Source organism: Pezoporus flaviventris, unplaced genomic scaffold, assembly GCF_033815535.1.
Source record: "Pezoporus flaviventris isolate CSIRO_AGI_PZ_B2104156 unplaced genomic scaffold, CSIRO_AGI_Pfla_v1 ptg000029l, whole genome shotgun sequence".
Lineage (NCBI taxonomy): Eukaryota > Metazoa > Chordata > Aves > Psittaciformes > Psittacidae > Pezoporus > Pezoporus flaviventris.
Window position 1 is genome coordinate 13,121,559 of NW_026892577.1, and position 14,742 is coordinate 13,136,300.

General features: G+C 39.8%; 1 protein-coding gene across 3 annotated transcripts; it reads right to left on the reverse strand.

Moving 5' to 3' along the window:
- Positions 1-1,649: 1,649 nt before the first annotated feature.
- On the reverse strand, positions 1,650-12,019 carry ZNF518A (zinc finger protein 518A). Of its 3 annotated transcripts, none has more exons than XM_061459077.1 (3): positions 11,862-12,019; positions 9,741-9,856; positions 1,650-7,323 (listed from the first exon to the last, which is right to left on the reverse strand). In XM_061459077.1, exon 3 carries the CDS (start codon positions 7,203-7,205, stop codon positions 2,547-2,549), a length of 4,659 nt encoding a protein of 1,552 aa, XP_061315061.1. In that variant the 5' UTR covers positions 7,206-7,323; positions 9,741-9,856; positions 11,862-12,019; the 3' UTR covers positions 1,650-2,546. The 3 variants fall into 3 exon arrangements, with proteins under 3 accessions (XP_061315061.1, XP_061315062.1, XP_061315064.1); XM_061459078.1 differs by lacking the exon at positions 11,862-12,019 and adding an exon at positions 11,108-11,264; XM_061459080.1 differs by lacking the exon at positions 9,741-9,856 and having other exon boundaries at positions 11,862-12,009.
- Positions 12,020-14,742: the final 2,723 nt, after the last annotated feature.

Below are 14,742 nucleotides of genomic sequence, written 5' to 3' on the forward strand. Positions count from 1 at the left end.
ATGATCGACTTTTTCAATATGGGTTTATGTATTTCACTTGGTTCACACGATACTTCAGGGATAAATAACATCTGTGTAATGAAAGAATGGTTTGTATGGTATTTTGTAAGATACACCTTTCCCATTCATAAAAGATGCCGAGAAACGTGCAAACAAATATTGCAGGAGTCAGAATGTGAAAAGGTAGCCTCATATTGTTAAAGCAGTGGAACATTTTATTGAAGAACTGTATATTGTCCCTGTACCACCCACTGCAATGCTGGTCAGACTGCTGAAATCAGACTTTCTCCTGACAATCATTAATTGTGATCTCAATTTCATTGCAGTGTCACTTAAAATTCTTTGAAATCTGACCTGTATTAAGTGCCAAACTCTTAGGATCTCAAACAAAGCATTCTGGAAAAACTCGTAAGAAAAAAGGTATTATATGTTCAGAACAGTGCTTGAACAATATGTGGTAAATAATGCAAGGACATAATGAAGGGTGGGGAAACAAAATACTCAATCACTGGTCAGGAGGGAACAACAATTCTCTGCACTGAATGATATGGATGGTCACAGAAAAGTGACACATGAGAATGCATTAAGATTATATAAAGCAACCTTATTTCAAAATTTCCTAGCTTTAAAATGATCATTTTCACAGTATTGTTTAAGGTTACCCAATTCATTGGAAAACAAGCTGGAGGGGAAAAAAATTCCAGTGACAGCTGTCACTCTCATGATTCACTAATACAGAGAAACCCCCTAGTCCTACACAGAACTTCCACCTCAGGTCTAAGTAAACTGAACAAATATTGGTCATTTTTGCTGTAGTTGCATCAAGTAGTTTTTATCAACAAACTTCACAGGTATTTATGCCAAAGAAGACAATGGCAATGTCCAGAATAATGTCAGGATTTAGAGAGCAAGATGAGGCAACAAATAGATCCCTCTAGTCAAAAAGCTTAAAACATTTTTGTGCTTTCCTATTGCTGTTTCATTCCAACACACTTCCTCACCACCACACTGTCTTCTTCAAAGCTCCTAGCCAAAGTAATGTCAGAACTCAAGCCCACTGTACAGCACAAAATGATATGATTTTGATACAGAACACACACCAACTGTATATTAATTCATCCAAACTATGCTGCCTTGATTGTCTCAGATACTTCAGCTGGCTCCCATGCATAACTCACCAGCTACAAGGCTAGTGTGCATCTTCTTGCCAACAGACACATCAAGAAAGAAAAACATAGGTAGGTACTGAAGATACTTAAGATTTTTTTTTTAAATCATTTTCATTGTAACACCCTTTAAAATGTAACATAAGTCAAATTCTGTTATTGGTGATATCCCTGTGACATCCATGGAACACTTCCAATTGTTTCATTGGTAGTAAGTCAATCTTCACTTTCATCTTGTAGAAACAGTCACAGGGAACTATCCCTAGGCTTGCACACAACCTAAACCTCAGAGATTTAAATAGCAGAAAATACTATTTAGTCATTATGGAAACAAATTACAACCAGCTAGAATAAAACTGCAATGCAGTTAGAGGTCTAAAATGGTGCTTTGCACTTCACCATATCCTGGCCTTCCTGTAGTTTGTGGCAGACATGGTACAAAGGTATTTTCTATAAATGCTCACAGTCATAATCTGTAAACACAAGTTATAACAAATTTAATAGTGACAGAGTCAATACAGATTAGGAATGTTCACCATTCTTAAACACCATATACATTATGAATATATATACTGTATCTTTTCAACTGAATCCATTCTCAGGCTCACCATATTACCACAATCGTAACATTTTATTAATTTATATGAAAAATACTTCACTAAGAAAGTAGACAAACTGCACAGAAATAGTACAAGTGTCATGTGCATAGCTTAAAGCATTCACATATGGCTTTGTTTAAATGAAACTATTGGGGAAATGGGCCTATATAGACCTATGGTTACACAACTGACATAATGTAAACTGCTTCACATCTTTTAGGCACTTGCTAACAATAGTGTTCAATCCCTGAAAAGCAAAATCAAAAGTTAACAAGTGAAAATAACAAAAATCCCAGGATAACAGCTGTGTGTAGTTGAGAAGATTTTAAAAATTGTTTTTAGTAGTGCATGCACAGAATTGAAAAACTGGGGGGAGGGGCAATTTCTGTGCAAAAATTATAACAAATAACTGAAAGGTATAAAAATATTTACATGTTTAGATTTTTTAAAATATATACAGAATAAAAGCCCTGAAAACTCATTCTATAGAATAAAAATATAGGACATGATAGTAGTAACAAAAAATAACATATTTTTATGGAATTGTATTTGCAGTTAGTTACAAGTTATCTAAACCACAAATCTCCTTGATCTGTCTCAAAGCTTGATGGCTACAGAGAATCTGCTCTTCCTTTTAAAAAACAAGCACTCTGCATCTTTTCTAAACCTCAGTTACAATACTGAAATACAAAACAAAATTACTTATGTATCCTAGTTCAGTTGATTCTCTTTGAAAAAAATCTGTAATGTATGATACTTAGATTTTCTTCACTGGTCATCATTACATTAATGAATTCCAGTCTCGAGTAGCCTCCATCAAATGCCTCTGTCCATGTCCTACCCAATTATCCTGATTGTCAAATATTCTACCACAAAACCAGCAGCTAAACTTAGCTTTCAAGGTATTATCAGAGGTAGTTTTTACAATCTGGTAATTGTTTTTGCTAGTCTTTTTCAGTGTCAATTTTAAGACAAACCTTTCTTTTACAGGGCTAATAGGTTTTATTGTCCTGTGCCTCTTTTGAGAAAGATCATCAGTAGTTCTGTCCAAAGGATTGCAGAAAGCTGGCTGCAAAAGCGCTTCAATAGTTCTTTTTGACAATGAAACCTTAAGAACATGTCCCTTAAATTTAGCAACGGTTTTCATTACATTTACAACTTCAGGAACATCTGCATCAGGATGGTTAAGCACAACAACTGGTTGATTTCTCCGGGGGCATTTTACAAGCTGTTTAGAGTTAAAAGGAAGTAATTTCAAAGTCCTCACAGTTTCTTTTGATGCCCTCAGTTTGTAAGGGACACCTGATTCACTAATAACTTCCGCCTGATTCTTTTCTTTACGCTTTCTGTGCAACATTATTTTCTTTCTTGGAGGTTCTGGGCAATTATCCTTACTTTTCCGTTTGGAATTCTTTTTTCTTTGCACACCCAGAGTTTTGGAACTTTTAGACCCAGTTTGTTTTAAATGAGGTTTTACTTTTGCAGTTCTGTTTCGGGTGCTCCATGTGGACTTCTGACTACCAAAGTTATTCCTGTTGTTAGCAGTACTCTCAATAGAACCATTTTGCAACCATGTCCCTGCAGACTTAGTAGAATAAACAGGTTCTACAGGAGGTACACAACATGCTGGATTACAGCTTGCCAAATAGGCATCTGCTGGCATTAACCTACCTGGTAAGATTAAGGCATCATTAGAAGTAAGATTAGTTTGTTTCTGTGCTAGTGCAGGAGTAAGGGACTGCAAGTTATCCAAAGGCAGTGAGGGCACTGAGTTGCTAACTGACTGAGTTGTACCAGCCAGTGTATCTGAAGTCTTAATTTTCAGAAAAAGCTTTTGTTGCATGGCTCCAGTTTTCTTTGGTTGACAATTTTGATAATGAGCATTGTCCTGAAAAACACTATGTTTATGAACTACAGGCTTGTTTGGTGTCACACATTTCAGAAGAACTGCCTGCTGTACATCAGGCAAAAGTGCATAAACATGTTGTTTCTGTTTAATTTCCTGCTGGTTTACTGACTCCAAGGAACGGCTGACAGCATCCTGATGCTCTGGTAACACCTTCACAGAAGAAATTCCTCTCAGAGTCGACTCTGATGAGTCTGTAATTACAAGAGGTCCTTTGAATGGCATGCTACTCAACGAGTCATTTGCTGTACTACATGCTCTCCCATTACAGGAGCTTCTCATGCTTCTGAAACTGTCATTTTTCGCCTCCACTTTTGAAGCTGGCATGGTTATTTTACCATATTCTCCAGATGCAACTCTCCCTAAAACCTGAGAACTATCACTAGGTACATTTGCAACTGTTCCAATTGCCCTGCTAAAAGTCAAAATCATTCCAGGTCCCTTATTTAAAACAAAAGATGCTGGAACACCTTTAGTCACATGCCCATCTGACGGACTGGTTGATGGAAGAGATTTTCCTGAAACCACCCGTAGTCCAGGCTGGTTAGCAAGGTGCAAAGGAACAAAAAATCTTGATGAAGGGGACTGAACTAAAAGGGGTTTCTTCTGCTCCTGAAGAACTGGTGACAAGCCGCGAGGATTTGGGGTTGTAGACAGTATTTTATCTTTTCCTAATTGCTGTGTTACAACTGTATCTGTAGGAGTCTTTAGCAATGAACCAGCACCTGGAGTTCTGGGCAATTTATCCATTCCCTGTGAAGCATATGATGTCCTGGGTGTCTGTTTTTCTCTCCCACAATGTGTACCTTCATTTGTGCTACCTCTTGTGTTCAACTCTCTCTTACATAAATGAAAGTCTACATTAGGAGGGGGCCTCTGAAAAACACATGGAGTTGCAGAGCTTTTTAAATGCATAAAGGTTTTATTCCCTGTCTCATGACCAGAAAGCAGCTTGTCAGAATGAAGTTTTATGCAGTTATTTGATTTGCTGTGGGATTCTTGATGAGTAGTTGCTTTCACTTTTAAAACATCTTGAAGTAACTGGTTTATTTCAGGCGATAAATAATTAGCTGCCTGTTCACTCTGCAATGAGAAAACAGATGTGATTTTAGGCATTAAGACCGAGTTAACACAATCAGAGGCATTTTCTTGGAATTTTTCAGCTACATTCTCAAAGCCTTGACGGTTGTTAGTGTCCAAATACTGCTGGCCATTATGTTCGCTCTCCATAAAACACTCGCTGTCAACAACACATTTAGACTGGTTTTTAGAAGACACAGAGTTATTCTTAGTGTTTATGTGCCCATAAGTTTTATTAATATTTGATTGGATTGATACAGCTTTCTCTGGTTTTAAGACGTTCACTGACTCCGAATATGAAGACGCAGATTTACTTCTACTCTCCTGAAAAGGAAGCGTTTTGCTATATATAAATTCTTTGTACCTGTCTTCTGCTGACATCCAAATGCTACATGGATCATCTGAAGTGTCCATTTTGGAATAGTTGTGAAAAGATAGCAATCTTTCATTAGAAGAATCCACTGAATTTGAGTAATAGAGATTGTTAGTTCCATTACTATTATTCAGGCCACCATTTTGTATTTTCAGGTTAGGAAAGAAGGGCATTTTCATAGGGTCATAGTGAAGCATATTTGTAATAGGGGGTGGCAATACCTGAGGGTGATTTGGAGGATTATAGCTTCCCCACGAGATATTACTTCGAGTTCCAACTTTTGTCACCTCACCACATGGAGGTACAGTTGAGCCCAGCTTCATTGGCAAATAATTCATACTTTTTCCTACAGCTACATTAGAAGGTGCTACAGCTTCAGAAACACTCCTATCATACAATAAGGAGTTACTTTGTTTTCCCACTTTTGCTTTTCCCGAATGAGAAGTAGAACAAGAAAAGGGAGGGGGGGCTACTGGGTGAAGAGAACTGTTCTTTAAGGTTGACTGATCAGTTACATGTGGTACAGCACCTGAAGACAAGCCACAGGGATCAGCAGTCTGTAGCAAAGGAGTTGTAGATCCATCTTTAACAGGATCAGCTTTCTGACCCAACAAATGTACATTTTGCTTATTCGTAGGTAACAACTTTATAACAATATGTTGTTTTCCATCTACCATTTTAAATCCCATAAATTTAGCACTGTAATTTGCTGGAACAGATATTTTATTGTTTTTTACCATCAGTACTGTTGGCCCATGAACAGCATTTTTCAATAATCCCAGGCCGTAACTTGTTCCATCACCTGCTTTATTATGTTGTGCAGTAGTAGCAGAGAGCATTCCACCCGTGAAATTATGCTTTCCTGTATACATAATTTGATCTTTTTGTTCATTTGTTTCCACACTTCTCATACATTGGTTCAGCTCCTCATCTTTTGTTTGTGTTTTATTCACACTTGTTAGCACTTGTGCATTGTTTTCTCCAATTTTGTCACTTTCACTGTTTATTTCTTTCCGTCTCCAGAGTGGTTTTTTTGATGCTCCCATTTTATACCTTCTTAACACAAGCTTCAGTCCTTCTGGAGTCTTCACTATTTTTTTTTCACATTTCTCCTTTTCCAGTTTTTCTTTTGCATATAAGTGGTCTCTGTGCAAAGCTATGATGTGTTTTAAAAGACAGTCTTTCCGAGGTGTCCTGTAACTGCAATACTGACAACCAAATGGAAACATTCTGGTATGACCAAGATGATGTTCCTGGAACTCCTCTTTTGTAAAGCTTATGTGATGACATTCTCCACATTTATATGGAATCTCATTATGTCTATGAATGTGCTGAACAAATGTGCCCACATCCCGGGTAGAAAACCCACATTTTTCACATTGGAAGTGACCATTTGCACAATGCTTTGATTTGAAGTGTTTTGTCAAATCTAACAAAGTGTAAATACGCTCATCATTACAGAGCTCACATTTTACTAAAGTGCTACGATGGGTGAGCCTATGCTGTTTAAGTGACTGGAAGTCATTGGCCGAGAAGTTACACATCTCACAAGGATACAAAGGCAACTCGCCATAGTGTAACAGCTGAAAATGTTTGTGCAGATCATTTGGGCTGTATCTGATGTTATCCTTGCACTTCGTACAAGTGAAATTCAGTATTTTTGCTGCAGTTTTCAATCCTTCTTCAAATGGCACTTCTGGTTTATTTTGCAAGTGGTTTCCCTCTGAACAACTGGGACTGCTTCCATTTATTTTCTCTAGACTTACGGACTTTCTTGCAGTTTGCTGCTTACACTGAAAGAGTCTTCTAAATCTATCAACTTCATGTTTCAGTAATACTTCATTTGGAATGTTCACCTTGGGTAAATCAATTTTCACATTTTTTAGTTCATAAGCAACACCGACATCTAAAATTGCTGGTTGAGTTACCATACTTAAAGGATCATTCACCAAATGATCCTTTTTTTTCAAAGGATCTGTTTTTCCCAAAGTAGTATCTGTAGAAAAATTCTTCGCAGCATTAGGTTTTAACAAAATAATTTGCTTTTTATCACAAAGAAACTGTTCCTTTTCAGATGGCATGATTTTAGGTTTTCCTTTTCTTTAAATGATTTCTTGAGATTAGACTTAGTTCCTGCAGCAAAAAAGACTACTGTGCCGAGTTATTCTCAAGGTTCTAGAACTTCCCCATTTCATTCTCCTGAAATTAGAAAACAAAGTATTACTTTTTTGAACTAATGCAATTAGAATGCCCATTACAATTCATTAGTAAATACATGCCAATCTTGGAAGTTGTTGATTTTTGTAATAGCATTTGAGATAAAAAAGGATGAGACATTAAACTGTAACCTATGTTTGTGTTTGGAGTGGGGTTGTTTATTGGTTTGTTGCTCGGAGAATGTCCACAAAATATACATAAATCTTGAAAAAACAAGCTTTAAAGAACAACATCTACTGAAAGATTAAAACACTGAAATTGTAGGTCATCAAATTTGGGGTTTCTCCCACACCACGACATCCTGTAAGCTTAAGAAATCACAAAAGCTGCTTTTTAAAAATTAAACTAGCATTTATTACTTATTCAGGATCTCAAGCAAATATAAATACTGTACCTCCTCTGTGACATGGACCACTAACTGAACCTAGATGAAATACTAAAAACAAGCCAAATTCAGCAGGAGCTGATATTTTTATTACTCATGTTTGCTATTTTATTGTGTTTAGTAAGAAAAAAAAACAATCTGACAAAATATCTACTTCACTAATGTGACATTATCAACACCAGGAAACCCACCACACTCTTCTACAATAAATTTTCCACATGCCTACCTTTAGTATCACATGAGTCTGAGGTGGTAACCAGATACACGTTAACTCTTGTTTCTCACCATATGTTCCTGGGTATAGGTTAATCTTTTCAGAACAAGCGCATGGCTGACAACAGTACTCCTCTACGGATTAAGAGGCTCAAGTAAGTATGGTCAGTATTACTGTCTTGCTACAGATTTAATGTCAGTGCTTCCATAACAGGCTACACTAATAATTTATAGCAGCTCAAGTCTATGCTTAAACAACACTCCCACATGTCAACATAAAATCAACAGAAATGGAATAGCAGTGAAAATAACTTGGATTTTGAAAAGTGACACTGAAAAGGAAGAACTCTTTCTATACTACTACGTAACACTTTACACTAAAAAGTTTTTCCATAGTAGAAATCAGTGTCACTTTCCCCTTTATAGCAAGTTAGTAAAGTATTAGCTGAAATCTGATCAGCAGCTCTCTGTCTATCCTCCTGCCCACCCTGAAGCAACACAGACTGGGAACTCATTAGATCATCCTATTGACATTCAAACTGAAAAAATTACCATATCCTCTCCCTCATTGTGATGAGGTGCAAGAGCTGCTCCTGGAGCTCCAGGCCATCATAAGCATCACCACTAAAGTCTTCCAAATATTTTCACATAGTCCTGTGAGAAGGAAGTATCTAACACTAGACATGTAAATACCGGACAAAGAAAATGGAGACTGAAAAGGCCTTGTTCATGTGTCACATAGCAAGAAAAGCATGTTCCTTTTATGCTTTACTGCATTCCTTTGGAAAATATATTAGCATTTCTGCACAAGTCAAAACAGATTTTGACATTTTATACAGACTCCAATATCAAATAAATTCAGTTAACTCCTCCAGCAAAATGGTGGACTCCCCAGCACTGGATTCAGCTGGGCAGGGTGCTGGGCCATCTAGTTTGTACCATGCTTTGCCAAGAAAGGTTGGACCACATGATTCCTAAGGTCCCTTCCAATCTAGTATTCTCTGATTCGATGATGATTCTATGAACTGTGTGCTCCAGCTATGAGACATGCAAGACATCTGACATTCAACCCTGGCCCCAGAAAACTAAGCAATCAAAACAAACCAACACCACCACAAACCACAGACACATAAACGCACACACTCACTCCTTGGGAATCTTTCCAAGCTAAAACACTTCAGAAGGGCACAACTCTATGTTATATTCCATTTTCACCAAAAATACTATATTGTAATACGTTCTCTTGTCAACAGCAAATCTCTTATTTGAACAGGAGCAAGCTGAATCCCCACATAAAAGAATAAGTAACTAGAATCTGTTTGCTTGAAGAACTTCTTCAATACAGATGCAACGCATGAATATTACAGGTTGCATGATGCAATACATCACAGAACCATAGAATTTAAGGTAGCTGCCCATCATGCAGGTTAAAATGTCATAATGTTAAATACTGAAACCTAAAATATGTATGCAGTTAACACTATAAAAAACAGAAGTGGATCAAGTGTTAGAGTGAACAAGCCTCAGACTTTTAACATGAGGCCAATGTGGTCCAACTGGACAACATTTCGCTAAACCATTTATGTTTGGCAAAGGGTCTCCGTTGGGTATATTCAAATCTGATTAGAGATCTCCTTTAACCACGCAATATATCTCTATTATTATTGGGTAGCTTGCAACTATCAACAAGCACCTGCAGCACAATAAATTAAAATAGTTAATAGAAACAAACAACTAGCAAAAAAAAAAAAAATCATAGGAATCTTTAAATGTACATTATCAAAGAAGAAACCAAACTTACACATTAAGAAAAGACTTCAATTCTTCAGCCTTTTTAACATTTTTCCACATACATAGAAGAGGTAAATATGTAAGGCTCAGAAAAGGCCACAGTCGGGAGAAATACTGAAAAAAGGTCTGGAAACAAAAGGAAATAATAAGCTGAAAAATAGAAATCCTTTGCATTTTTATAGTATGCACATTTTTAATACACTGAAGACAGAAAAACTGTAAATACATGTTATGCTCTCTCCCAAAGGACTCCACCAAAAACAATAAAGAGTCTAAATTAATGGGTAGGATTAAAAATCACTAGAAAACTCCTATTTTAACCTTAGCTTTGTCACTACATCTCAGGCATTCATAACTGGTAGGCATAAACATATGATAACTTAAAACCAAAACAGAAAGTAGTAACTGGTACCTCAAAATGGTACTTGGACTCAAAGTAACACTTAAATAAAAATTGTAATAACTTCTATAGCAAAGACCTAATTATAATTTTCTAGAAAGTTCTGCAGAAATTTGGGAGATAGAATGTTACATCAAAATAAATATTTGAAAAGAGTAAGCAGATTACAAAGCAGACAAGGTGAATACAAACCCTGGAAATACACAAGCATGCACCACAGTTAAAACTCAAAAGAGTTAACACACACAAAAAAAAAACACAACAAAAAAATAAAACACAAAAGACAGACCAAAACACTAAGCACAAGCATACATAACCACTCGAGGCTCTAAGCCTTAATTTTCTTCCCCAAAAGTGCTCCAGTATGTCCAATATGTTTAAAAAAAGTACACATGGAGGAAAAAGTTTTTGCTATATACTTTAGTGAGAAATGATAGATAGGAGTAAGACACTCTTAAGTTAGTTACCTTTTACTTCTTTTTTTTTCCTCACTTAGAACAGGGGAAAAAAAAAACAAAACAAAACAAACAAAAAAAATTAATTCCATAGACATGCCCAGGCAGGCAGCATTTTGGAGATTTCTATAAAAATTGTCTACACTTATTTAATTTTTACTAAAAAAAAACAAACAAGCAAACAAGCCAAACCAAACTATGCTAAATTATTACCCATGCTCGTCTCATCCTACGTGTCTGCAAATCTAGAGTGGTTTGCATCTCTACAAAGCCACGGACACATGCAGGAACTTACAGAACTCGATTGTCAGAAACCCACAGAGCCGGCGCTTCTGGCGCTCAGATAGACTATCTGACGCAGCAAAACGCTGCTTTTGTAAAAATAAAACATAAAGTAAAAACAAAGTACCAAATCCCTCTCAAAGCTAACGAACACAGGCACCCGTGCCATACAGACAACTTGCCATTTACAAGGACGGCAGCTCAAGGCTTCAGTGACTCACGGTCACTGCTACAACCTACCTACAGACAGCCGCTTCCTCAAGCCCACACCTGCGATGCCGAGCGCGCTGGCCGGCTACCCAAAGGGGGCTCCCGGCCCCGCCGCTAACGAGCCCCGTCCCACAGGCGCTGCCGGGTCTTGCCGAGGGGCCGGACCAGAGAGCGGGCTGTGACCCCGTCCCCCGCGATGTGGAAGCAGGGAAGAGCAGGGACAAAAAGCGAAACGGCCGGTGACGCCTGAACGGCGGGGAGCCCCCGGAGCAGCCACCGCCTCAGGGCGGTGTCGCAGGCTCCAGCCGACCTCGCCGGCAGCACCAGGCACTCCCCAAAATTTAGGGTGGGGGCGAGCGGGGCGCCTGCCCTCCCCAGCTGCTCCGCAGAATGCACCCGGCTCCTCGGGCAGCGGCTGCCCGCCGCGGGTCGCCCACAGGGCGCCGGGGGTGCCGCAACACCTCGCCCGTCCGCCCGTAGCCCGGCGGAGAAATACGGCACCACAGGCAGCCCGGCGCCGGCCACGAGGCACTGTCACCCACTCCCCGCCGCGGCCGGGCGCTGCCCGCCGTTCCCGGGCCGCCGCCCCGCCGGACCCAGCCGCCCCACGAACTTGCGACGCGGAGGGCACGGACTACTTAACAGCTCAGCGCTACCACGGGGCGACTTCCTGCCCCGCCGCGGGTGGCTCTTCTTGCCGCTCCTCTTGGCCGCAGCTCGCTTCGGGCCCCCCGCACCCCGCGGAAATCCCCCTTCCCCAGCCGGCGCCGCTTGGCAGAGTTACCTCGCCCCTCGCCATAGGCCGTCGAGTCGCTGTTGGCGGCCATAACAGCTTCCATCCGGGGACTGTGGGGCTGCGAGCCCAGCAGCAGGGCGGCCGCGGCGGAGGGATATGCGTTCACCTGGGGAGACGGACGGCGGCCGACGAGGTCCAGGGCAGGGGAGTGCTCGAGTTGGGAGGAGGGCGGGCCCGGCCCAGGGGTAGGCGAGGCGGCGGTGCGTGGAAGACTCCGCAGCCGCCTCGGTTCTTTTTCTCCTTCTCCTCCTTGCGCCACTTGGATGTGGTCGCGGGGCTGCGGATGGGAGGAGGGCACGATGCTGGGCCGAGGCCTTCCGCCCCCCTTCCCAGGGGCTGCCGCGGCCTGACGCTGGCTAAGGCTTATTGCCAGGCGAAGAGCCTTCCGCCGGGCCCTGGCCACATGGCAGGTCCACAGGTACAGCGTCGCCGCATCTGCCATCGATGACTTTCAATGGGTTTGTGCTTCCACCGCCCCCCGGTGCGTGTGCTCCAATGGCCATTAATGGCGCTGTCAGGGGTAGCTGATGGCCCATCATAGAACATAGGTCCTCGCCTAGGGGGTTGTGGTCCTGAAACTGATGAGCTGCATAGATGCAACATGCAGGGCTATCTGTGAAAGATGGCAGCAATTAAAGCGTTCAGAACATTTCACATGGGTTACATTGGTTCATGGGTTTTCACAGGCTCAAAATAAGAGCTGAAAATCACTACAAATTAAATTCTTGCGTTGTTAAAGTATCAAATACGAATTGCTGCTTTGAGGGATAAACTGGGCTTGTTAGTAGTAGTGTACTCTTCACATTTGGGCCAAGTTTCAATGCACGTGGAAGATCACTGAAAGTAAGATTGCCAAAGAGTATGAAGGCATATGAGAAGTAGAAAATACAAATGTACTGTGGCCAAAACTAAGGGACAAACGTCCATAACAGAGATAGACTATAAAGAGGAATTGTGAATGAAGAGATCATTGAAAGGGAAAGCCTCTCTCCACTTACGAAATAGCATTCAATAATCAAAGGCAAAGAGTAGAAAGATTTACGTTTCCAAAGGAAAAGGCTTAAACTAACTCATGAACAATTTAACTGATTCAGCTAACTTTTTTTCCCAGAAACCTTGTTACATCTTAAAGTTGCAACAAAGTTTAAAAGCCAGACTTTTTACACAGTTTAAAGAGAGACCACGGAGGACTGTTGCTATCTTTTGAGAGTGTGTGTCCTTGTCATAGGGATCCATTAAACACAAGCATATTTTTAATTCCTTGTTCAAACTGACATCTCTTATTTCTCTTGTGTCCTGCACTGTAAAAGAAATTTAATAGAAGTCATTTGGGGATGGGTTCTTTGGCTCTAAAGAATATTTTCAGGAAAAGAATTATATCATCGGTAGTTTTGCTACACCCAAATGAAAACATCTGTGCCAAAAGCAAGCAGAGAAATGTACTGGTTTGCACGCAAATCTTCAAATTCTCCTGGCTTCAAATTCGTTATGTTTTCTAAATGGTCAGAAGTGGAGATTGTACATACATACCCATAGTGTTTTGGAGAATCTGAAAACTAACTGCTACTGAAGACCAAAAAAAAAAGGAGAAACGGCATATCTGGCTGCAGCCCTGAAGTCAGTAAAGATAACAGAACATAGTTAGCCATGAAAATCTTCAGTCTGACAAACAGCTAGAGTATCAGATTTGTGTTAGAATGCTGGTGTTCCTAACCTGACATTAAAATCTACATCATCTTGTCACCTATTCATCACAACAAATTTGTGTATAAAGATAGAAACAAATATTTTATCCATATTTTTTACCATATTGTAATTCAAATTTAGAACACATATGGATATCAATCACAACAGAGAAAAAGAAAACCTGTGAGATAACACCAGGAGAAAGAAAAAAGAAAGGCTAATGTCTAATTTATCATGTACATTGAGATTCTTTGTAGCACAGCAGAAATCCAAAAGGATGATGTCAGAACACAGTACTAACAATAAATTTGTATTAGGATTAAGATTTGTAAAAAAAAATGTGTCAATCCCGTGAAAAAATCGCAATGTGCAAATCCACCAGAAAGGCTGACATTGTGTAGTAGCCTCTCCACAAATTCATTAAGCAGCTCTTTAGGCATGAGAGTCAGCATCCACAAAAATGCTCCCCAAAATGTCTAAGAGCCTACAGTCTTCCCATTTTGCAGTACTAGGAACCCTTTATGAACTCTGCTGCCTCAAAGATCTTTTTGAATCCACACACCCTCCACTGAACAGAGGACCAATGAATGCAACAACTGCCATCCTACCATGCTCAGAGTAGAAACTCAAAGCCGTCATGGAAATGCAAGTAAGACCAGTCTTCTCAAGTGGTTCGGAAGTGAGTGCACAGAACTGGAGAGAGTTGCTGGCAGTTGACCCGCATGTGGCATCAGGCATGAAATGAGACAAAGCACGTGTATGTCAACTTAGATATTTTAAGTATTGGAATATGATTTCTTTAAAATGGCATCACACACTGTTCTATTTCAAGACTCCTTCCAGGATCAATGAATGTTGCATGAGGACTAGAATATCTTTGTATTCTTTTTCATAAAGACAGATCACACATGATATATATGGATAGGCATGATATGTACATATCACTCTTAAATTCCCACATTCTTAAACATCAAGGACTGAATCCACATAATACTTCAGTCCTTCATTCTTTTTCAGAAGATAAATTGAATTTGGTCCACCTTACTGTTTGAGATCCTGTGAAAAAGATGTTTAACCGTAAGAAAGTCTATATTCTGTGAAACAGAAAGCATCCCACAGCACTTCTTACTTTTCACCTCAAAAAATGGTTCTGACATGTGCAGTAACTTTTTTTTTCCCTCTG